At 36.1% G+C, this 24744-nt stretch overlaps 1 protein-coding gene across 4 annotated transcripts in view; it reads left to right on the plus strand.

Annotated features, from left to right (window-relative positions):
* Positions 1-24256, plus strand: part of magixb (MAGI family member, X-linked b) — a 90737-nt gene extending 66481 nt beyond the window's left edge. For all 4 annotated transcript variants that reach the window (XM_082189410.1, XM_082189407.1, XM_082189409.1 and 1 more), the window contains 5 exons: positions 14355-14555; positions 15008-15075; positions 15179-15325; positions 16095-16233; positions 20237-24256. In XM_082189410.1, coding sequence (XP_082045536.1) covers positions 14355-14555; positions 15008-15075; positions 15179-15325; positions 16095-16233; positions 20237-21297 — 1616 coding nt within the window. In that variant the 3' untranslated portion in view covers positions 21298-24256. The remainder of the gene's footprint in view (positions 1-14354; positions 14556-15007; positions 15076-15178; positions 15326-16094; positions 16234-20236) is intronic.
* The last annotated feature ends 488 nt before the right edge of the window (positions 24257-24744 follow it).

The following is a 24744-nucleotide window of genomic DNA, read 5'->3' on the forward strand; positions in this document are numbered from 1 at the left end:
TTGATGTGGTGTTCGGGGTCCAGGTGAGATGCTGTGATGTGTCACCCCCAAAGTGTTAACATGTTCAATAATAATTAACAAAGACTTTAAAGCTAGAGTGTGCAGCTTCATAGAGGCTAGCAATAGCAAGCTAGCTAGCTTTGAAAGCATAAGATCCCACCCTCCCTTCAGAGCGCTCTCCAAACCTCGCTTACTCCAAAACACATGAACACACACAGCAGAGTCTGCAAAGTGTTAAATTACTTCATGTCTCAAAACACATAACTTTACAATAATAATGAACGTAAACAACTTACAGAGCTTGGACTTGTACCACCTGACTGCTGCAGATTTGGCGTTGATAATGTTGACATAGAAACACATAAATCCGAGTCCGAGCACGTGAACAGCTCTGAGTGGAACGTCACGGGTTGCCATCTCTTAATTATGGAAATTATGATGTTATGAACGCAGCATAAGCTCATTGTTTTGGTTCAGGAGGAACTGTGAAAGGTGGCTGCTGTTTGTTTGCGGCACTCTGTGACTTTGTGTCTTCAACTCAGCATAACCTCATGAATTGATGTGTCGGACGAATGTAGTGATTTTTTGGTCCTCAGACTTCCACAGAAGATATATGTTAATTATTCTTCTATTATTGATTGCTATCAGGATGTGAAGAGAGTGTCAACCAGTATAATAAAAAGTGTTTATGAAATACATTGCCTACCCTACCTTTAACTCAGATTGAGTTGGTGTACTGTACTTGTGCATAGCTCTATTATTTTGGTGTCTTCGACCCATTCCTTATTTAAATCGTTGTTGTAAAATAATTTCACTACTAGTGTTCAAATTTATTTTATTGTATTATTTTTTTTTTTTTTAAATAAGCAATTAATCGTAATACTGTTATTCAGCTAGGATGCAACAAATCAGTTTCGTGCTATTTAATGTTTTTGATTAAAAGTACTTTACAGTACGTATGTTATTCATTTAAAGCAGCCACAAACTGTGTTTGGTGCATAATGGGGCTTATTTAGTGGCAGCTGTATTAAGTTGCCTGACTGACAGTGAGACAGAGGCCTGCCAACACTGAGGCCTGCCAACAGTCAGGCCCAGATACACGCACCCCTCCTTCACCCTCCCACTCTCCCCTACCTAAGCCCACAATGACCTCATTTTGCTCAGTGTTCCTTTGGTTTTTATTGAGGCCATGGCATCACTAAAGCATGAGCATCTAAAAAAGTGCCTGTCCCCAATGTCACAGCTGTTTCCATGTATATCAATATCTTAGACGCTTCTCTTCTGTATGACTTGATTTCATAATGCTTTTGAGGTGAATGTGCTGTCTTGGTGTTTTACACAACCTCAGAGGCTAAGTTAGAGTCAAAGTTTATATTTGAGATTATGACAGTATTATGAATGAGATTATATTTGATAATATATATGACAATTTTTTACATTTTATAATTCAATAGTTTGATTGTAGTGCCATTCACATTCACTAGCCTATTGGTTAGTTTGTGTTTGCAGTTATGTTAAGCTATTGTTCTCAAATTGGCAATGCTGGATCAAGTCTGGCTCATATAATTGATCCTGTTCCTTCTCCCAGGCATTTTGAAAATAGCCTAAAATAAGGGAGTTTGCATTGAGACTGTGATGCCTGATGAAACACTGGTGTGTGTGTTTGTGTGTACAGCTGATGATGACTGTAGAGCTATATAAAATTCAGGGATGGTGTCGATACAAGAAATGTCAGGGAAGACACTGTGAATTATAAAAAGAGAAAGAATGATGTCAGCAAGCAAACCATAGGAGTTACAGATCAATGAATCAATACGAGCGGTTATCCTAGCTTTGCCATTGCCAGTGGATCTCTTAAAGGGACAGTTCACCCAAAAATTGTTATTCACTTTTATGATTTTTCCAAACAGAAATGACTTGTTTCTGAGGTGAAACACAAAAAGTTCAAGAGTTGTGGCCATACAAAAACGTTGACGGATGGATAGATTTGAAAGTTTAGTTATTCATTAAGTGTTTCCCTTAGCTGAATCTCTATTTGTGAGTGAATAACGAAATACAATTTTGTTGTATTTGTCACATAAATTATAATATGGCTTCGGAAGATTTGCAATATGGAGTACACAAATATCGTGTTTACACTAAAAACCGGAAACTCCATGTGAAAACTACAGTGACAGTGTTTCAGGTATATGGGGTATATTGGTACCTGTATACTGTATACTACAATTTGTAACATTATATTTCATTAAATGATATGGCAATTTAATCTACTGCATCAAATGTACTGATAACCACCATAATAAAACACAGGGTCAGTGCACAGGGTCATACACACAAAGGTACAACACCATCAGGATAACACACAACACTATAATAATGCAATAAACATACACTAAATAACAAATGTAACACAAAACTCTATAATGTACATTACTGATAACCAAAATTTGAAGAAACAGAATTATTTATAAAATATAATCATATGTATCATTTCACACAGGGGCTGCTGAGAATGTCCTTTTACTGTTTACTGTAAATTGTCAGCCGAACTCCTTAGTTCCTTAGTAATAAAATATTTTCAATAAAAAAGTAACTGTAATCTGATTACGAGAGTTTAAAAAACGTAATATAATCTAATTAGAAGTAGGCTCATGTTTTTTTTAGTTTTTTTTTACATGTAATCAGTTACAACCCAGCTCTGCAGTCTAAACTGTTTTTTTTTTTCATTAAATTTCATCTTTTCATTTGATAATCACACTGTATTTGCTGTATCACGATTATCATACAGACCCATTTATTTATTTTTATTTTACATTTGGTATAATTAATTATTAGCTTTCTAGCAATTCATGAACCTCCTGTAGTTCCCATATATATTTATAAAATCACCTTTTTGTGTTCCACATAAGAAGAAAAGTCATGCAGGTTTGAAATTACACTTTTTTTATTTTATTTTTTATTATCCCTATAATTACATGAACTATTTTCTATTTTATGTTGCACCAGTGTTGTCATATGCTCATTGCACTGATACAGCATTAATTTCAATCCCTCAAATGCTTTTTATTGGCATGACCAGCATGCATCAGCAATCCTAAACTCAGATTACACACATACTGTATGTGCATGTAGGTCTCTCTCTCTCTCTCTCTCTCTCTCTCTCTCTCCCTCCCTTCCCCTGAACGGCACCCCCGCTCTGCAGTGGTCCAAGGATTAAATCGTTCATCTCGTTCGCTCTCTTATCGCCCCTCCTCTTATCTCCATCTCTCTGTCTTTATTCCCTCCTTTTCTCTGCCTGTCCACCTCCCTCCCTCCCGCTCATCTCATTCACCGACTCCAGATGCCAAAGGAAAATGAACCCGCTACAGTAAGCAGTTCGCTCGCACAGCGATACAGAGACTCGTTCTGTTTTGTTCTCTTCAGTTGTTTGTTTATGCCCTCCATTAGTTTTCTCATTATGACCCTTCCGCGTGATCGCTCTCACATGTGTGGGGATTTAAACGGAGTGTGATCCGGGATCGGGACCCTGCCTCCACACACACGCACATTAACACACACACACACACACACACACACACCAAGCCATGCTGGAGAGACTGCAGTCTGCCTTGAAAAGTGTGAAGGACTCCAAACGTAAATATTTTTTTTTCTCTTACTTGATTTCATCCCTTATTTCTTAAAAAGACAATCAGCTAGCTGTCATATTACTGTTGTGAGAATGTCAGTGCTGATGCAGAGTGTTTTAAATGGGAGAGACATGTAGTGCTTTACTACTATGTGGTTTTAATAGGCTCTATGGCCTGTTAAACTGTTATAATATCTGCAGTGCGTTTATACATGTTTTGGTATAGATATGCGGATATATGCTGAGGAATAATTTATACAGTTTGTTACTGTATACAAATATCTTTCGCTAGTATAATCATCACTATTAAAATCATTGGAAACCACCCTAAAAGAAAAACAAAGTTGTGTGTGTAAAAATCTGATCTTTATGTGTAGAAACTAATTACACAAATTATTTTATGGTTGTTTTGTAACATTTCTGTGTTTTTGACCTGTCAAAATTAGTTTGGGGGGCTTTTGCTGTCAAAAAAACTGCTTTTATTTTTTATTGCACAAAGTCTGACTGAAACATTCCCCTAGACCACAAAATAAACACACACACACATTGGGGTTTTATGGTGTCATTCCATAGACATAATGATTTTTGTACTGTATAAACTGTATTTTCTACCCCCTAACCCTACCTATCACAGAACATTTTCTGCTTTTTTTAGATTTTCAAAAAAACTTCACAACACACACACAAACACACATTGGGGTTTTATGGGGACATTCCATAGACATCCTGATTTTTATATGCACAAACTATATATTCTACCCCCTAAACCTAAAACTCAGCTTTTTTTAGTTTAAAAAAACAAAAACAAACATCACTTAGTATGATTTATAAGCTGTTTTCCTCCTGGGGACCGAAAATGTCCCCACAAGGACAAGGATTTTGGATATTGCCATCCTTGTGGGGACATTTTGTCCTCATAACATAGGGTTTACCTGGAACACACACACACCTATTATTGTGACAGTGCAAAAGCCCACTGCGTTCTCTGCTCTTGGCTTCAGATACAGCAGTACTGCATTGTACCTAAATCAATTGCACATCTGCAGAACATCCTCTATTCATTAACTAGCAAGATAAGCAAGATATTATCTTCATCTCATTCACACCGGCTCGTATTCATACATCTGCTTCAGTTGTGATATATTTTAGACAATCATTGCAGTAACTGAATGCTGAGGCTTGTCATCTTTAATTACGTTTTGTAATTATTGGCTCATTCCTCATATGAATTTGATGAGTAATGTATTTTCCTGACAGACTTTTTTCCAATCAGTTGAAGCTGCTGTTTGCTAACTCTGTCAGAAGTGCTTGTCTGTTTCTTACAAGTTGTGCACATATTCTATTAGATTTTTAGTGCTTAAGTGGTTGTTAAATGTGTTGTTAAATTATTGTTGCACTGAAATTCAAAATATTATGGAAGAAAAATGAATTAGTAAAAAAGCGTTTTATGCCATCGAAAACACCCATAGCTATTTACAGCATTGTTAGTTATTGTTGTCACTATTTATACAGTCATAACTAGTATATTTGATACTGTATTGGGAAAATCTATACTGCTGCAGTGCAACACAAGTTCATAATGAGCATCACACACTCTTTCTGTGTCTTTCTCTTGTCCCGCTCAGTCTCTCACTTGTATTTTAGTATGCAGCGCTGGTCTTCTGAAGTGAATGGTGTAAGAGTGCCAGCCAGTGCATTTCAGCAGCTGTGGAGCACTTTTATTATTGAGATGAAGACTGTACAAAGACTGCTATTATATTACAAACTTTCATCATCATGTTACTTAAAAGACGCACTGTTTGTATCACTGTGCTCATCTGTTTGTTCTAGACAGACTGTCAGTCTGTGGATTTTACAGCAACTCTTTCTGCACGTTACATCATTATGCCAGTAGGTGGCAACAAGTGACTATCTTTATGAGTGAGTGAGTCACTGAATCATTCATTCAACTGATTCATTCAAAACACTGAATCATTCAGGAACCAAAAAGTAACTGTATTATGAGTGAATCATTAGCCCATTTCACACAGTAATCCCAGTAAATTACTGTAAAATTACCGGTATTCAGGCTTTTTACCATTAAGAGACCATTCACACTTCAGCACCAAAATACCGGTAACTAAATTCAGGGATGTCAGACATCGGAAATAATCTTTAAACGTAGCGCCGTTGTCTTCATCCGCCCGCATGTGGAGAACCCCTTTAGTTTCACTATCTGTTCAATTTGACAACATTTTTTTACTTCTGAGTGACAGGCGTAAGGGGATGATCACACAGAATGTGTTTTATCACACATAATGTGTTTTTGCTCTTTAAAACACGAGACATGCATAATAGTATTCAACTGCAGAGCCGCAGCGCTGATGAATGGAAAAGAAGGCTTTGAGCGTGACACTGAAAAAGCTGCAAAACACGGCACAATAGTCAAAGATGTTCATCTAGTGCATATTTACATAGAAAAACTATTAAAAAGAAGCTGAGCTTACTGTAAACAGCGCAGAGTAATTGTGTTATTTCCATAAGAACTGTATGATTTGCTCAAAGCAGACTTCTTACGTCAGTGCATTCTGATTTTGTACATGCTCATACCGGTAATCTTCATTCTTTGTTCACACACATCATCATACCGGTAATTTACTGGTAATGTTACAACTTGTCATACTATAAAATGTCCGAACCGGTATTTCTGAAAATGCCCTGTTCACACATGATCTCTTATCAGTAATTTTACCAGTAAAGACCGTATGCGTGAAAGGGGCTATTGAATTATTCACTCAGTCGATTTGTTTTAAAAACACAAATTCACTCTGAAACTCCACTACTGTGTATTGCTTGTTCGACTCAACAGTTCATTCTGTTTTGACTTTGGAACTATATAGGTGCAAAGACAAAGTAACTAGTGAAAAATAAATATACTAAAATGTATTTGAAATACATTAATTTTATTCCAAGAATACTAAAAATACATTTACATATCCATGTACTTAATAATAATACTCTGCAATTGTACTTTTAATATACTAAATTGGTGTTCTTAAACTATATTTTGTACTTTAGTTATCTGGAAATTGGGCTGAGGTCCAACTAGAGATATACTTAAGTATATTTGACTGTTCTAAATGCAAGTATACTTTAGGTACACTTTAAATATCTTTCATTTAAAGACTGATATTATACAGAAATAATAGTATCCTTACTAATAGTGATATTAAACACACTTTAGGCTTAATATTAAGACATGTGCATTGTGCAATAAAGAGGTAATCCAAATAAAGTTTCGCTTAGTATGAAATAAATGTATTTTAAATGCATTTTGGTATAGTTTTTTTCACTAGGGTAGCAATATCTAAATTGTGTCTACAATTGCTTAAATATTGTGTCTAGAGTTGCTCAATATTAACTTTCTGTTGTTTTACTGTGTATAAAAGCACACTCACAATCATGCTGTTGGTCTGAATTTCAGCACGGCTATGATTGCCTACGGCCTCGTGTCTACAGCCAAATCAAGCGTTTGATTTGACAGAAATCTGTTTAGTGCAGAAAGAGTAATCAATATTTTTGCTCTATTTTCCTGGAACATTATAGATTTCACATATGTATATTTGCTAAAAGTGAATTGTATCTCTGTTTTGGAGTATATTAGCATATATGCAGATGGATTCAAAGCTTACAGCCAGGTCTGTTAAAATATTATGTATGTGTACGTGAATAAGAAGTTTCTTGTGCTGTTCACATGGTTCAGCTTAACTCCATAACTTACTGCCTGTTTGAAGGTGGTCCAGTGTTTTCCAGCATATCAAGACTAAGTGTACTTGTCTATGTGTCTTACATTCTGGCCCATTTGTCGGCATTAGTGTGGGAAAGCACATGACTTGAACAATACTGAAAGCTCAATATTGTTACACAGTTTTCAGCTATCAAAGCAGATCTTGACAGAGCATTATTCATATTTCATCCAAAACAGAATTATGTAATCATTTACTCACCCTCATGTAATTTCAAACCTGGCTTTCTTTCTTCTGTGAAACATGAAAAAATATATTTTGAAGAATGTTGGTGATCGAACAGTTTTGGTTACTATTGACTCCCGTTGTGCGGACAGAAAAAGAGATACATTTTTCAAAATATATTTATGTTCCACAGAATAAAAAATGTTATATAGATTTGACATAAGGGTGAGTAAATGATTTTACTTTTTTTTTTTTTTTTTTTTGAGTTTTCATTTTTGGGTGAACTATCTCTTTAAGCTGAACTGTGTAATGTCTTCAATGATAAAATACTTTCTCCTATCCCAGTTTAATGTGCTCAGACATGTATAAGTAAGCAGTTTGTAGGATGATTTCATTTTGGTTTGGGACGGGACAATCTGTTTGTATGAGCAATGGCAGGAGTGTTTGAGAAGCCTGTTTGAAACTAGTTATGTTTGCAATTAAGAAATTACACTCTTCCCCTTCAGTCAAGAAGTCTCATCATAACAAATACACCCTTCACCTTTAAAATGCTATAAAACCAACAATTACCTGCGCATGAATTATTTATTATTCATAAATGCAACATAATACATGATTTAAATGTAATATATAGTAGATAGTTTGACCCTCACAGATACAAACGATGTGCACAATTTAAATCTGCTTAAGAAAACATCTGTTGCAATTTGTGCATCGCCTGATGACTATCCTCAATAACTTTTATCTAGTTTTTTATTTTTTTTATGTTCACGAACTCCATGTGGTGAGCCAAATGACAAATATGAGTAACAATGAATCACAATGTCTTGATGTTTTTGTGCCTGGTGTCATTTTGCTGAGAGACGACGACTTGCGCTATTTATTATAACATATTTACTGAAAAACAGCCAAATAAACCGATTGTCATGAGGACACAAAATGCAGCCTATATGTTATTTAAGATACTTTAAAAACACAGTTTAATGGCTGCTAAGAAACATTTATAGTTGTTAAATTTTCCCAATTCGCTCGCCATTGGCATTGACATCCAAAAGTAAATGTTTGAACCCTGACTGTAATTTGTTTACAGCTGAATGAGTTTGTGCTCTAGAGAGTAGCAAAGGATGGGGGATGGAGGTATTGGATGGAGAGGTAATGTAGAGAAATGAGAGGAAAAAGAAGTGACAGCTGATATGAGGGGGAAGAAGATGAAGGGGAAGAAATAAAGATGCAGGAGAGGTCGAAAAGATGAAAGATGAAAAAGTTTTAAGAGGTTAAAGGTGGCTTATGTTTCACGAACGTTGTCTTGGCAACAATGATTCCGAACCAATGTAAATGTGGTCTGCTCTTTATACACACTCTCACACACGTCAGTCGTCAGCACTCTCATTCAGCGTTCAAGTGTTTCCGGAGGCTGAATCTGTATGACTCACACTGGATGCTGCATTGTGTGAAAACTAATGATTTTCAGTGACAGCCGTGATTATGACTCTCTTCCACTCCACTCATAACTCTACTTGTCTGTTTTTCTCAGCTTTACACTTTCTCGTATTGAAAGGACTTTATTCATTGTCATTTATTAATTTAGTGATTTGTCATAACAGATGTTTTAATAACATTTGAATCATGTCTAGTGGAGAACACAAATGAACTCTGCTGGCTAGTCAGACCAGTAGTTCAGATTTGTACTTTCTCTGCAACAAAAATGCATATGTTTTATGGTAGAAACGTTTTTTTGTGTGTGTGTGTGTGTGTGTGTGTGTGTGTGTGTGTCATCAAAATATATTTCCAAAGCAGTTTACAATGACTAAAATCTTAATATCACATTAGGAAATAACAGTCATTTATTTATAAATTTCTAGACATTCTACAGTAACTGAATCTTTGAAGACTAACACATTTTTTGACCATAAAATAACATAATTATTGATTTAATTCATGAGTTGAAAGAGCGATTGTCTGAATCTCACTATTAAAAAGTCACGTAAGTCCATATTTACAATGTTACAATATTTACAACAATTTTTTCCCCCCTCTTGAATACATCTGTGGAATATTCCTAGCATTATGCCCCCCAAAAAATGTAAATGTGAGATACAAAATTACAATGGTTAATATTTTTATTACAGGAAATATTTAAAAGTTTATTGTTTTTGAAAAAAATACTTTTATGCTTGCCAAGGCTGCATTTATTTGATCAAAAATAAAGTAAAAACAGTAATATTGTGAAATAGTATTACCATTTATAAGATGATTTGATTTGTTAATAACTGTTTTCTATTTATTTTATTTAAGTTAATTTATTCCTGTGATGGTAAATCTGAATTTCCAGCATCATTACTCCAGACTTCAGTCTCACATGATTCAAAAATCATTCTAATATGCTGATTTGCTTCTCAATAAACATTTCTTACAATCAATAATGAAAGCAGTTGTGCTTACTTAATATTTTTTAACTGTTATAAATGTTCTTCTGGATTCTATAATGATTAGAAAGTTTAAAACAACAGCATTCATTTGAAATATAAATCCTTTGTAACATTAAATGTCTTTACTATCACTTTGTTCAATTTAACGTACCCTTACTGAATGAAAGTATTCATTTCTTTCCGAAAAATCTTACTGACTCCAAGCTTTTGGACGGTACAGTACATATATTTGATAAGTATTATCATTTATTTTATAATATCTGTGGTTATTATTCAAACATCTGATTGTAAGCTGTATTATAAGGCATTATGAATGCATTACATATAGGCTCTCTACGTAACATACTTCTGCCATCTTATCCAGAGTGACTTATTTTTACAACAGGAACAGTCCCTCCAGAGGAATCAGGAGTAAGTGCTTTACTCACAAGCAGATTAGTGATGGGAACTCTGAGCACTTTCCTCTTCTTATATTTCCCATTATGGGATTTGAGCCTTTGGGTTTACCAGCCCAGACATTTAACCACTAAAATGCCTGCCAACCCTCAAAAAGCCAGGTCAAAATGATTAATTATTGAACTTGAGCAACCATAATCACATGAACATCATTTAGCAAACACATTTATCCACAATTAATCCACATATGACCGCCCATATCATAAATGTACAGTGCACAAAGATGGTGGAAAATGGTCACTTAAGATTCAATTACAACTGATTTTGTATGTTTATGTAACATTATAATGTGTAGAATATGGAACTTATCATAGACACGTAACATGCCAATCAGGCAACATTAAAAGTCAAATGGTACTTGGATTGCCATTAACATTATGGTCTCAGTCAATTAGTGTTTTGAGTAAAAGCAGAATCTGTAATGCATAACACCTCCTAGGCAGATCTTACACTGGCATCGGCCCAGAAACGTAATAGAAAGTCATGTTAATCCAAGACGCTAATGCTAGTTCTTACAGATATCCCCTCAGGGATAGCATGAATTTTTCCCTTTGAGCTAAAGCGAGTCAGCATTAAACATCAATGAAGATTTCTGTTTCTCAGCTCTCTGCTTACAGAGGTTCATCCCCGGGAAAATAGAGGCAGGACAGAAAGAGAGATGTGTGTGGGCATGTGAATATTTGTGCCTCCAACAGTGTGTGTGAGTGTGTGTTTCTAAGTAGGTCGGCACAGGACAAGTTTCTGTTCTTGGTAATGGCGTGCGCTAATGGAGACGGGCAGATTGACTTTAGGGACAAAGATGTGGACTTACAAGGTCATTTCCCTTTAGTGTCTGCACGTGACTTTTGGATTATTATTGCTTTATGTATACACAGACATTACCCCTACTAATTGATTCAAGAAACTTCCAGTTTAGACTCAACAGCTGGTATGGTTTTCATAGAGAACATATTTAGCAAACTAACAACTGTAACAAATGTAGGTGCATGTGTTTAGATACAGTACACAGTGATAGTCAGAATATTTGACTTATTTATTTATTGGATGAGTTGGACCAGATGGTTGAGGGAAAGCACATAAATGTAAAATACTGTTTAAAAGTATCCCATGATGCACCTCATGAAGAGCTTGAATAAAAAATGAGTTGCCGCAACTTACTAATACGTTATGTTTTACTAATTCGTTCCCTCGTTTTAATTATTCGTTCCCTTGTTTTACTAAACTAAGTTACTATGGATTACTAAGTTATCCATATTTTCTAACGTACAACATAATGTGTTTTTTTTTAAGCATGTAAAAAGTTGTCTTCAAGATTTCACTTAAAGCATGTAAAAGATTTAGAGCTTTGAAAACAGTATGGATTTATAATAACCGCCACTGTCTAATGTAAAGCACCATAAATTATAAAAACAATTATTAGTATTTGCCAAATTTATAATAATTTATTCAAATGTATCTCATGTGAATTGGATTAATACCTTACTACAAGTGAACCACTACGACATAAAAAAATAAAAAAAAATTCTGCAAAATGTCTCATTTCTGTATTTAGCTCCAGATCAGAAGTCTGTAATCTCTTATCTGTCTGTAATCCCTAACATCATATCAGCACCACGATGACTGTGATATTAACGACTGTAAGGATTTATGTTAAATCTACATTGATAATCTGACTGCGAGCTGCGTCGGGTTTCTGTAGGTGACATTCAGTGTGATTTTCTGAGCGGATCTGCAGCAGCGACAGAATCTCTAATTCAGACGTATATTAATGATGGATGCCTTTAAAAGCCACCCTGGAAAGAGTTTGACATTGAATGAGAGAGAGTAACTTTTTTCTTGCCACACTGATGAATAATTTCCCTCTATCTTTCTCTCGCAATCTTTCTCTCTGTCCCATTTGAATCCCTCCCACTTTACTCTTTCCACCCTCCATCCATCATCTCTCCCATTCCTCTACAGAGAGAAAAATCTCCATAGAGGTTTCTTTATCTGCTTCCCCCTAGATAATCCATCTTTATTCTTATCTGTGTGTTTTTCTGCAAGTCTTTGCTAACTGTCATTGTACACATAGGGGATAATTATCATGCAATATGATTTTAGTTCATTTTAATTTAGTTTATTTATTTAACATTTAATAACGGCAAAACTGATTAAAGAGCTGCACAGGCAAGTCAATTACAATAATAGCAATACATAAACAGGTATTACACAAAACAAGACAGAAAAATTTTATTACACATAACAATAAATTATACAAACAATCACTACACTCTCAATAGTGCCAGTACTGGTAACCCTAACTCATAAGCCATTGTAAAGAGATACGCCTTAAGCGAATATTTAAAAACCACTCAGAAGAGGAAGATTTCAGGTACAAAGGCAAGCTATTCCACAACCGAGGTGCTGCCACCGAAAAATGCATGATCCCCCTTAAGTTTTAAGCACATCTCTCCAGACAGCAACAGAGTATTAGATGACCTTAAGAACCTATTGGTCTGATAGTAAGAGAGATAAATAGTGTGGTGCCAAACCATTCAAGGACTTTGGAGCCAAAAACGGGTGTGCTACTTTCCCTCTTTCTAGTGCCAATTAAAAGTCTGGCTGCAGCGTTTTGGACTAACTGGAGATGGTATAGACAAGATTGAGAGACCCCTAAATATAATTCTGTATTGCGACTCAGTGTTTGGCATGGCAATGGTTTTGAATGGTTTTAAAATGTTGATATATTTGCTCTTAATGGAATAGATCTGCTACGCTGCTGCGGTTATTGCTGCTGCTGCAGAGCAAGTACGGGACTTGCTACTGCCAATACATACACGACACACTGCTGTGAGCAAGTAAGACATGCTGCTACTGAACAATATAGCGCACATAAATAACCCGAATCTATACAGGTGGAGCTGGGGAAGGTGGAGGGTTTCTGAAAGCATGCTGCACTGCTAAGGCAAATGCTAACCAAGTATTTGAAGGTTGAGCACGCAAGCTCATTGGCTACTGATACGGCAGGAACCAATCAGCTGTTCCCTGTAGAGAATGATGTGATTGCAAGCAGGTTGAGTTGAGGACCTATTAGCCTGCGCCATCTAGAGTTTCATGACAGAACTTTGTATTGAGTTGCAATAGTCCAATCTCAATTAAATAAATTCTTGAATAATAGTTTCTAAGTCATTGAGTGGGTGGAAAGGTTTAATTTTGGCAATCATCCTAAGCTGAAGAAAATGCTGATTTGACAGCTGAATTTATCTGTTATCAAATTTGAGTATGGGGTCAAAAATGACCCGATAAAAATCAATGATTTTGGAGTCATTCAGTTGAAGAAAATGTTCCGCCATCCATCTTTTAACATTACAACACAAAACTTTTTTTTTTCTGAAGATCTTCAGTTCCTGCTTGTTCTTTTCTCTTTCTTCCGTCTGTCTCATTCATACTCTGCTTTGCCCAACGAAATTACAGTCTATCAGATGTATAATTGAAGACTTCAGATGCAAAACCCTCTAAGTCTGTCTGACATTTATCTTTTAAATGAGTATTTTTATGCTACTCTTATCAGTGGCATTTTTATATATTAAAAAAAAAGAAGACATTTCAATAACTGACAAATAACCTTTTCATTGCCATGAAAGTGAATTTACTGATCCTAATATAGGAGCCTGATAAAAATGCTTATTTAAAAGAAAAATGTCAGACAGACTTCAATTATTGATTCTCTCTGATAAGTGCCAGTAAGAAACTATTAAGCAGTGCCCTAGCAACCATATAGAACTCCTGCTTAAAACACAATAGCAACACATAACAATGCTCTACACCCTAAACACCCTGATATTGTGTTGTCAGGTTTTGCAGAGTCAAGCATCTCTCTTGATGTTAAATGAATATTCTGTGTGTCTTCTGCAGCAGCGTCTCTGCTGCCTCACAGGTTTGTGACGGTACGCAGAGGCAGTCCGGCGGCTCGCAGCGGTCAGATCAGGCCTGGGGATCGTCTGGAGGCGGTGGATGGGAGATCAGTGGTGAATTTACCTCACAGAGAGCTGGCTCAGATCCTGAGGAGAGCTGGAAACACACTCCGCTTGACCATCGTACCCCGCGCCAGCGCTCGTAAGTGGATTACTTCATACACCTGGGCTGAACGTTTTTACTTTATTAAATAAATAGTGTCATTTTTTCAATTAGCCATAGATAATATTAAAACAAAAACTTATCCTAATACCTATCTTCCCTCAGATGGTGGAGGACAAATAGGCAACAAGTATAATATAAAAGTATAATATATAATAGCATAAATGCCATATCAACTTCAATACTGTTTAAGTGTATCCCAGGATGCAGCTCATGAAGTTGTTTGCTGGTTGAATGTCCAGAGATTGAATCTAGACAAAGGACTTCTACATTTAGAAAGCTCAAATATGACACACATAAATATTTATTTATTTATTGTGTTTTTTTTTTTTTTTCACTACTGATCTTTTTTACTTTTTACTATAGATATATAGATATTATATAAATAAACATTGTAACAAAATTGTATTCTAATACCTTTTTCCCGTCAGATTCCTCAGAGCGAGCAGATAATGACTCTGATTATAAGAACAGGAAAACTCACAGGTCAAAACCAAAGGTGGGCAATACCTTTACCTCACAATACCTGTACATAAGCTGTGTGGCAAAAAATGACAAATAATAACTCCCTCTTTTTTCATTTTTTTTCCCTCTTTGAACAGGACGCAACACGGTACTACAGTGTGGAATTAGAGAGGGGGCCCACAGGATTTGGCTTTAGTCTGAGAGGAGGAAGTGAATATAATATGGGACTCTATGTGCTGGGACTGATGGAGGGAGGACCGGCCTCACGCAGCCACAAAATACAGGTGCAGATGTGTGGCTTTGATCTATAGATACAATAGAACAGATTTGTTTGTAATTTGTTAGTAATAGTAACAAATTACTAATTACTTTTGGGTATAAAATTATATATATAATATAAATAAATAAAAAAAAGCCGTTAGAAAAATGTAAAGAGACATAATAATAAAGGGTTTATTCTAACTTTTTATTTTTGGGTTAAGGTAAGGTAGTCTGTAGTAATTATAGTTACCTTAAGAACAATAGAAGTCAAGAGGACATCCTTATTTAGATGGATATAAGCAGGTGTGTAGCAGGTGTGCATATTGTGTGTGTGTGTGTGTGTGTGTGTGTGTGTGTGTGTGTTAGAGGCTGCAAAATGTTACTTTTTGGGGACAGCAAGTGTAATAGAGTACGATATAGGCCTACATTTTCAGCCATTTTATAATACAATACCATTTAAATGCACTACCCGTTTGGGGTCTGTAAGATCAGTCTATTATGCTCACCAAGGCTGCATTTATTTGATCAAAAATACAGTTAAAACATTTACTGTAATTTATTCCTGTGATGACAAAGCTTTTTTTTGTTATTATTATCAATGTTGAAAACCAATTAGAAAATATTTTCATTATAATTGCCTAAATGTATTTCATTGCACTTATATCCTATAATCTAAGGCATATAGTGCTTGTATGAATGTTGATGTTTATTCACTGTAAAAAAAGAAAGAAAAAGAAATCATGTCTAAAACAAAATTGTGGCTCATTTGGATTTGAATTGTGTATTCTGTAGGTGAGCGATCAGCTGGTGGAGATCAATGGAGACAGTACAACAGGAATGACTCACAGTCAGGCTGTGGAGCAGATCCGGACCGGAGGAACCAGGATACACCTCGTGTTCAAAAGAGGAAATGGATACGTCCCTGACTACGGTAAGACAACATGTCAGAAGTCAGCTGAACATCACCAGAATGTTATCATACATCATCTAAAACATGATGGTCATATTCACATTGCTATTAAGCCATGAAGTCACCAGGTATCAAATAACATGATCATGTATAAAGCAATAAGCCATGAGAGGCTGTATGTAACTGGTTTAACTGTGGTAAAGGGCCGTTGTTAGCGTAAAATCCCCTTAACCATGGTAAAATCACTATCTCAAAGCCTTCTGTGGCTTCTTTGTTGCTTTTTCAAACAGCTAAAGCAAAATTATCAAGTAGACCAATGATCAATAAATAATAAAACAAATTACTGATAATAATTCACAACAAAAAATATTTTTGTAGATGTAGACTTGCATATAGAATGTGTTGACTTCAATTGGGCTTTACACACTGTGCTTAACCCTGGGTTATCGTAGTTTTAAATCCTGCTTTTAACCCCGGGTAAAGTAATATTTCACACTTGTAATTAATCATTTAGAAGCAGGGTTAGCACCGCTTTATTTTTCTCTGCATTGCTGTGCCAAACTTGCACAGTGTGAAACAATGTGGTGTCAGCCAATCGTAGGGCTCATATTCACATGCTTTGGACGGTCATTGAATCACCACATGTTGCATATAAACAGGGTATCAAGATAACCCAGGGTTACATTTACCCGGAGTTTAGAATGACCCAGGCTTAACTTTTTCAAAAGTTAATAGCTCATCTGTCAATAGTCTTTATACAACAGTCTTTGTCTTCTTATGAAAATCTCTGTATTTATTAGCTTACTAACCGCTGTTCTCTGCTTTTTTATTTGGACTTTTCCCTGTTTCTATTCTCCTTGTTTTCATTTTTTTATGATTCATTATTATCCCCTTTCATTATTTGTGTTTTTTAACAAATTATTTACACTCGCTTCTACTAATTTGCTTTTAATTTTGGTTCATCTCGTCTGATTTGCCCTTCATCCTTATTTTTATCTCATTGCTTTCTCTATATTTACATCTTTGATCTTTCATTACCTTTATTTCCTATGAACCATTTTATTTATTTTTTTCACCCTCCTCCTTCCTTAACTCCTTGTTTTCATTCTTTCGGCTTTCCCTCTTTCTTTTCCTCCTCCTTTAGTGGAGCTCTCCAGTCTCTCTCTCTGTATGACCAACTCCAAGCTGGGCGAACCGTGTTTCTATGTGATTGGAAGGACAGAAAATACGCGGTTGGTAGCTGTTCCTGTTAGTCCTCCATTTTACTGTTTCTCTACATCTGTCTCATATTTCTCTGTCGTCTAAACGTCTTTGACCGTGTTTCCCGGTCTCCCTGTCATATGTTAATAATACACCAAGAGTCACTGTGATGTCAACCTGTTTGTGATTCAGTATGGCAGACGAGATAATGATTTAAAAACAGCTGTAATGTTTGTTGGTAATTCCAGATGAAGCTAATTAACTTGCATTATATTATTCTAAGGTTGTCAAGAGATTAAAAAAAAAATTCCAATTGATTGCATGATATTTTTTTTTGGTATCATATGGCTGTCAATCATTTAAAATTCAATAATCAAATTAATTATATGCTTATAAACTAACCAAATGAACATAATTAAGATACATTACATTATTTTGACAGCCAATTAAAGCATGCAAAATATGCATAGCATTTAGAGGGTACTTCAAGCTTCAGTTGCTCCAATGGGAGGAAAATTCCTCATTACAGAATTTTTGGGTCAGGGAGCATCATTAAAATGTTGTTCATTCATTCCCAGTGCATTCAGCTCCTTGTTTAATGAGAGAAAACAAAACATGTTACAGAGATGTCTTTTGACTCTGCAGAAGCCCTCAGTTGGCCCTCTCGTTACCATTTAAACCATCAATGGTGTGTTGCGCTTTTATTTCATCCCTTTAATGATCATTCAGGTCTGCCACACAAAGACTGCAAATGGCTTCGTTATTGTTAAATCATCTAATTTGGAACAGTCATTAAAATGCATTTAGCTCTTATACATTCTATTAGCCAATTCTATTAGACATTTTGGTTATGAAATTTTCCTGCTAAGATTCTGGGCCCGGTTTCCCGATAACGTTGTCTCTTAGCGCGCTACGAAGACTCGTAAGGTATAACTTAACTAAAGGTATACCATTACTAGGTGTGTTCCCCCAACTATACCTTAGGAAGCTGCTTAAGATATACCTTCTTACGTGTGACGTTACCCGGTGCTGTCCGTGGCGATGCTGCTGAATCTGTTGATATCGATGACTCGAGGATCATTTATTCTCTTGTCCAGGCGCTGTTTCACTGTTATATGCTAGAAAGTGGTGTTCTTTATAAAAGAAACACTTCAGAAATAGTTGAAATTACATTTATTAGGACTATTGGATATTATAAAAAAATAATCCAAACTATAATAGCCTATAATAGCCTAGCTTGTTGTTGTACGTGCTTTCTTCTCTTTCCCATTTTTGTTCGCTGAGGTGGAGCTGCGATGAAATATTGTTCTTGTAAATACTTTCCAGCATTTCAGTAATAAAAGTTTACATCTTACGTACGGTGCTCGGCAGTGATCAAAAAGGATCACTGCTGTGAATTTTGAATCTCTTCTTGAAAACTCAGAGATGTGGATTCAGACGGCACTTAAATTAGCACACAACCTGTTTGTCAAAAAACAGTAGGTACTAATTTGGCCGGGGATTTTTACGCGGGTTGGGTGAGAAAAAACACTGATATTATGGATTCGGACGGCACTAAAATCACCGACTTACCCCTGTAAATGTTTAAAATACCGGACGAGCCCATGAGAAACAATATTAGCGTCCGAATAGAACTTAACTGACAGTAGCCTATGCTTTCACTGGCCTTTAAAAGCGCTCTTTTATTAAATTAATAATATAATATATAATAATAATATAATTAAAATTCTAACAACAATCAGTGTGATTGACAATTTTATTCTTTGCATGAAAACACTTGAATTAGCCTAACTGAACTGTCTGTGTGTATTAAAACTTCAGAATTATTTTCATATAGACCTGCAACAGTGATGAGGTAAAGCTAAGAGTGGTCCAGACCAACCTTACGAAAGTGTGACTTACAGAAGATATACTTAACGTACGAACGTGTCGGGAATCGTGCCATAACGTTAAGAGAGAGGTTAAGGAATAGGTTAAGAACTACTTAGCGATAAGAACGTTTTGGGGAACCGGGCCCTGATTATTCCGAGTGTTGAGAAAGTGAATTAAAGTGCAGGAAACCAAATGAATATCACCCCTCATTTAAGAAATAAAAACATTGTTCTTATTGTCCTTTTTTGTTCGTATTGTTCTTTTTCGTATTGTTCGTGATAATTCCGTCAACCTTTAACATCCATGGACTCTTTCCATTGTAGAAAAGTTTTGTTTTTTTTAAGTTGTTCCTCACACTAAAGGTTTGGTGAAAGGTTGAAAGGTTCCGTGTGTCCTTTGGAATCTGTATTTTTAAGAATGATGTTACCTTTGGCAATTATTTTGTTATTTGATTTTATTGTAATTATAAACATGATTTAGGTTTTGTTGTATTATTTAATAGTGAAGTTATGTCATGCAATAACAGAGTTATTGCATATAATTAAGTGGATCGTTATTAGCATATCAAACAGACTCTTTTGCATTTCAAAAGCTTCTTAGCTTTTAGTTTTAATGAGTCAGCCGCAGCTTTAAAAGTGAAGCACACGGCACATTCAGAATGACCTCAAAGTCCTCGCTGAAGAGGGTGACAAAAGACCCGAGCGAAACACTTGAAGTGTTCCGGAACATTCGTTGTGATTGGTTTTCATAACTGTCTAAACCGTATTTCACTTTCCGTTTTACTTGAACAAGAGTTACTGAAATATTTCTCCACACAAATATCTTGCCTGCAACAGAAGCACTGAACACTTTTTAACAATGTTTGTTGTAATAATGTTACATAATCAGGTGAGTAAATTCTTACAATGTTAATTTTTCCTCTTTTCTCTCCACCATTACGTCTCACTCTCAGACCCTGATGCCGTCACAGCCGTCTCCTCCTCACCCCAGGCCCTGCAGTCGGGTTTGGCTTCAGTAACCCGTCGCCGTGCTCCACAGGATGCCAAATCCAGCGTTCAAAAACCAGGGAAGACAAACCGAGGGCGGAGAGTACGAAGGGAAGGTGACGGAGGAGACCGCGAAAGCCCTGACAGTCTCGAGGGCGGGGGGCGAAGGTCGAGAGACAAAAGGTCACAGAGCTTGCCTAGAAACACACTTAGAGGGCATAGTGAAGAACACTTGGAAGGAAGTGTTGAAAGAAATGGGAGAAAGAAGGAAAAAGGTAACGAGAGAAGGGAAGACAGGTCAGGACGGAGCAAGAGCGAAGAGAGGGTGAGACGGGTGGAGAGAACGAGTAAAGGGGACGAGAGCAAGAACAAACCAACCATCAATAAACAGAGACTTCCTGAGCCTAAACTGCAGTGGGAGGAAGATGAGGAGGACGATGAGTGTGAGAGAGAGACAGAAAGGCTGAAAGACAAAGAATGGGAGGATGAGGAGGAGGATGAGGAGGAGGAGGAGGAGGAGGAGAGGAAATCAAAGAGCGACAGGGAATGGGAAAGAGAAATAATGGTAAATAAGGAAGGGCTTGAGTGGGAGCAGAACAAAAAAACTGAACGAGGATTTCCAGGCGAATTGAACGGAGAGCAAGAAATTAGTTTTCATAAGCGCCTGCGTTATTTGGGCGTCCGTGTGCTACCTTCAGACATTCAGCCCCGCACACTTCGACCCTTATCTGGCCTCCCACCGGAAGGGCCAGCAGGGGACGCTGAGTTCAATCGGACCCCGTTCTCTTTCCTCACGTCTGGGCCGTCCGACGACACAGAGTCCGAGTCAGGAGCCAGTGTGTCTGAGTGTAGCATGTCTGCGGCCAGTATCTCTGGTCTCTCTGTGTATCTGAATAACTCAAAAACCACACAAAGGGACCCGGGCCCCCCACTTCCAGGCCCCTGGCTAAAACCTAACTCAAAGAGAATCATTAGAGAGGCTGAGAGGATACGAATGGTAGGGAAAGGTAGAGGAACTGAAACATGATTTATGATATCTTTTACTGTTGCTCATGCTTATGTTTAAAGTCGCGATGAAACAGAATGTATTGTGACGTACATTTGAGTGAAACAGATTATGGAAAAGAGAAAAAATGAAGGCCGGAGACTTGGTTCTCTGATTTTAGATTGGATGGAGGCAGATCTGAATGCAAGCTTGCAGTCGATTTAAAGAAAGCAGAGAGGTTTAAGTAAACTAAATGATTGAGGAAATCCATACGTTACATGAGAGAAGTCTATCGTTTCACCGAAAAAGCGAGTTAGGAATTTAAAACAATAAACATGCATGGATGAATGGTTCGCGTTAAATTTAGTAGAGCTGTTCTGTTCCTTTTCCAAGTAATAGAAAGTCTCTTTCGATCTGGCCAGTAAGCAGTTTACATGCATTTACATTTATTCATTTAGCAGGTGCTTTTATCCAAGGTGACTTAAAAATAAGGAGAATAACAAGTAATTTGTGCTATGCAGCAATATTCATCGTACACAATAGCAAGTTGCCAAGTTTAAAAGATAAGGACGTTTTTGAGCATCTTAGTAACCACCTAGCAACCATCTACAACAACCTAGCATCATGGTGACGAGTTTTGCCCAGGCAAATACCACTTACAGGAAATTATTAATTTGATTATTATATATATATTTTATATATATATATATATACATGTTTAAGTAATTTTTGAACACTCCCACTCCGGTTCGCTCTCTCAAGCCTTTCTCTCTTCCTCTCTTCCACTTTGTCCTCCATAAAGAAGGTCTGCCGTGATCAACACAACATCTTTTACTTTTCTGCCAGACTGTTACAGTATGTTGACTTCGTATGCAACAAGATGATCATGCTTATGGCCAAATATTCTTCTTATCTTTAATGGTAGCTTGAGTCCAGTTCTTACCTTTTGCACAATTGTTTTTCCTCTTCTGTACCACTGTGTGAACTCTCTTTAATCTTTAACAATGCTCCATATAAACCATGGAAAGATGAGACTGTATGCACATATTTCATCAGCTACAGAGCAAATATTGACTGATGATTGTACACTACCTTTCAAAAGTTTAGGGTCAGTATGTTTTTATTATAATACTTTTAAAGTGACAGTAAAGACAGAAGATGACAGGGGTGTATGTTGGTTTCCTCAAAAATATTAAGCAGCTCAACTGTTTTTAACATTGATAATAACAAGAAATGTTTCTTGAGCAGAAAATCAGCATATTAGAAAGATTTCTGAAAGATCATGTGACTTTGAAGAGTGGAGTAATGATGCTGAAAATTCAGCTTTGCCATTTCAGGAATAAATTACATTTTATAATATATTAAAATAGAGAAAAGTTATTTGAAATTGTAATAATATGTCTGTTTTCACTGTACTTTTGATCATAGGAGACTTTAACATTAAAAATGTAAAAAAATCTTACAGACCCCAAACTTTTGAACAGTAGTATAGCCTGAGATTTCATGTTCGAAACATTAACTTTGAACAATTGTGCAACACTGTTGTGCTTTACCCCCTTGAAATAAGCATTATTCAGATCTCTGCTAAGTATGACTGCATAATTTAGCATTCTTGTGAATGGTGTGTAAACATGTAAACTTACACAAGAGGCCATATATTTGTCGCACTCCCAAGAGTTTCCCCTTTGTTTTTCATGCATTTATACATAAATTATTATTATTATATTCATCTTGTGCCCTCTGGGTCTCTGACATCTCAGGAAGCATATATATATATATAAACTTTTTTTTATTTATGAATCCCCCTATACACCCTCAAAATGGCCCTTGTTGCCTTTGTAACAAAAGACTCTTCTGCTGACCTTGGTCTCTGTGACCTCGGAAATCTCAATTGAGTTAAATGAAATGTTATGATTCATATATTTTTAAAGGTTTTCATTTCTGAGTTTTTCGTTTATGCCATTTACCAGAAAAATAATATATTGCCCTGCTTGACACATTTCTTGCAGCTATTAAAGTATGATTCACACAAATACAAAGATTAACTCTCAGTCCAACGTCCATAAAGAGAATATACAGTATATCTGAAAATCATATGAAGTATCTATTTATTTTAAATATAAACAGTAATTGATAAAGGACAAAGATATGCTTTATGAAACGGTCCTCTTACTGCTCTTGGCCGTTTTGACCCCATCAACCAAAAAGGACTATTGTGCTGAACATGTGTATGGGAAATATACTGTAAGTTGGATGCAATACTGAGTGGTGTTGTGCCAAGCCTGCAAAACCTCTTTATTTAAATGCACCAAGGTCTTTCTCTTTCTCTTTATTGGTGAAAGCTTGCTAGTAAAAGTGAGAGAGAGGAGGACTGTATTATGCTCTTGTGAACTGTAGCTTGTTAACTGTAGATATACTGATGATATTTTAGCATTTAACCTAAGAACTGTGCCTACTACTTATCAGTTATTTTCCTTGATTAATTTTTTGTGTCATCAAACCCAAATATCACCCAATATTGTTCATTCTGTGTGTCATACTGTCTAGCAGAACCTGTACGCACATTTAAACTATGCATAAGATGTTGCCATTTTAGATCATTGGGACAGCGGTGTATTCTGTGCAGCCCAGCAGGTCTGGGATCAAGTCGAAGTCAGTCTGGTGTTGGTGGTCCATGCATCTTTAAACATATCATAATATTCAGATTATGAGCCAATGCCACATAAGCTTTCACTAACAAGTCCTACGCCTCTATATTTATTACACGTTAAATCCGAAGGGTCCATTTTAGAGTCTCACATTGTCTTTATGTCCATACTAATGTCTATGGCCATATGTACTGATTGTAAATAGATATAAATATAAATATATTATTACAATTATATAGATATACATATAATATTTTGTTTCTATTATGATTATATTGTTATAATCTATTGTAATCCAAATGCAGGTAACAAACTATATAAGAGTTATAATAAACATTAATGTATTTACCTGAGATCAATTGTGGACTGGAGTGTTTTTTTCTCTTCTGTGTGTGTGTGTGTGTGTGTGTGTTTGTGTGTGTAGTGCTCCATGTGGATGTAATTTCTACCCTGAGCAGTAGATGACAGCAAAGTGTATTGAAAAGCACTTCATAACATGAATATAAAAATAACTGGTAATTACTTGACTTTAGTATTTGAGATAACAACCAAAAATTTAATAATGTATTATTGTTTATTCATTTATCAGACACTTTAATAGACACATATTTTACAGCGTCCTTGTTATATAGCCTATGTTATATGTGCTTACTGTAGTAACAACAGTAAATTATGCATAATTACTGTACATGCACTCTAAAAACTGCTGGGTTAAAAAATAACCCAACCTTAACCACGCCGCTGGGTCACTATTGGACAGAACACGCGCTGGGTTGGTTTGACCCAAGTGCTGGGTTTTACCATTTAACCCATATTTCTGGGTCATTCATTTGACTCAACC

This window comes from Leuciscus leuciscus (assembly GCF_965113295.1).
Source record: "Leuciscus leuciscus genome assembly, chromosome: 13".
Classification (NCBI taxonomy): domain Eukaryota; kingdom Metazoa; phylum Chordata; class Actinopteri; order Cypriniformes; family Leuciscidae; genus Leuciscus; species Leuciscus leuciscus.